General features: G+C 35.9%; 1 protein-coding gene across 1 annotated transcript in view; it reads right to left on the minus strand.

Annotated features, from left to right (window-relative positions):
• Positions 1 to 727: 727 nt before the first annotated feature.
• The window catches only part of TMBIM4 (transmembrane BAX inhibitor motif containing 4), a gene marked incomplete at its 5' end in the record, with an annotated part of 5,454 nt that continues 4,352 nt past the window's right edge, over positions 728 to 1,829 (minus strand). Inside the window, 2 exons of the mRNA XM_009698348.1 lie at positions 728 to 1,062; positions 1,637 to 1,682. Coding sequence (XP_009696650.1) covers positions 856 to 1,062; positions 1,637 to 1,682 — 253 coding nt within the window. The remainder of the gene's footprint in view (positions 1,063 to 1,636; positions 1,683 to 1,829) is intronic.

The raw sequence follows: 1,829 nt of genomic DNA on the forward strand, positions 1-1,829 counted from the left end.
CTACTTCAACACTGAGCAAGAAGTAAGAAAGCCTTTCACAACTGTGTTTACCCTGCCTGCCCTTCCAGGATTTCAATAGCTTGGAAAGTCTCAACATCTCTCCCCTGTCAGCAAGTGCTCGCCTGTCCAAGGGTTTGCAGGGTTCACTCTCAGCATCCCGAAGTTCTCCAGCCTCAGCTGCAACAACAGACTAAAGGTTTTCCCATTTTTACTGGCAAATAATTAACCTTAATATACATAAGTTGATAAAACACCAGAATCCACCTCCAAATGATTTTTCAGAACACTGAAAGACAGGCAATAAATAATACTTAAATGAAGAACATTCCCTTTAATTATTTTAATACTCTCCCAGCTTACACAATAATCTGAGAGTCCTCAACAAGAACAGAGTATCTCTGTCAGAGACAGCATTCCATTTTACCAAACAAAAACTAGGAAACAATTTGGCTTAGTAAAACATTGCACAGTTATAAACTCAGGCTACCCTTATGTGGCATGCACACTTATAATGCCAAAGGAAACATTTCCAGCAGCTACAGAATAGCAGAGAGAAGCTTACTCTGGAGCAATCAGAAGTTGGCAGATGTTTTAATCGTGAATTCTACCAAGTGCAAATTAAGTAATTAAAAAAGTGACTGAAATGACAACAGCATGTTAACTAAATAAAATATACATTCTAGAGAAGAACTTGAGCTACATAAAAACCCCCTCTTTTCTTCCTAAGGAGGGATCAATATTCATGGAATGAAAAAGTAATAAAGATTCAGTCTCTAGAAGACAGAGCTACACAGTTTGCAGATCATCCAAACGCCTAACTTTATATATGCGATAGTCAAATCACACCGCTTTTGACTATTTTTTATTAAATGCCTCCAGTAAACGCAACAGGTGTAAGAACAGATTGATGATGTCCAAGTAGAGATTGATTGCAGCCAGTATGTACTCTTCAGGGGATAATTTGTGCATCAGTAAATGAGTGTCATAAATAATAAATCCACAGAACAGAAGAGCTCCGGCAGCAGCAAACACCAACTCTATTGTCTCACTATAGAAAAACAGCTGGAGGCAAATGAAACATGAAAAACAATTTTGTAAATCTCATTTTAATATTAAAATCCCTGCACAATGATATGCCACACTTAAAACAAGGATACACACTGCCTTTTTACTGTTATGTACACACAGACAGAGTATTTCCATGACACTGCAATGTTCTTATTTCATATAGTCCCCAGTCACACAGTCTCTTTGCCTGAGTAAAAGTGCATCCACCTAAGAGAGAGGAAGCTCTGGTCTCCAGAATATTAATAGCAGAAAAATTAGAAAGACAAAATACACTTAAAACCCAAATCTCCTTTCCATTCTCTCAATCAAATAGTGGATCTCGATTGACAAATTTTGTCAATCAATGCGTATCACTTTTACATTAGCAAGAAGAGCATCCAACAATAAACTGAATTGGAAATAAATGGCTAAAAGATTACCAGCATGACCTACAACAGTAATAGATCTGGTTAGGAATTTTCTTTCATTAAGCTATATTGGACTGTCCAAAACCTTTTAGTTATACTAGATGTTAGTAAAAGATTTACATTAAAGAATATTTTTTAACCTTGAACACAAGGTATCTTACCCTCAAGAAACCAGAGAAGATTAAAATCCACAAACAAGCGAAGAGGCTGAAAAAAAAAAATTAAGCTGTGAGCAACAATATCTTTTCTTTTTAATTTTACTTAAAATCTCTTCCGCTCTTATAAAACCTCTTCACAATACATATCTGGTAAGTAAATGTCTGTAATACTTAGATGCCAACTGTTCACTGGAAT

This window comes from Cariama cristata, unplaced genomic scaffold (assembly GCF_000690535.1).
Source record: "Cariama cristata isolate BGI_N322 unplaced genomic scaffold, ASM69053v1 scaffold28034, whole genome shotgun sequence".
Taxonomy (NCBI): domain Eukaryota; kingdom Metazoa; phylum Chordata; class Aves; order Cariamiformes; family Cariamidae; genus Cariama; species Cariama cristata.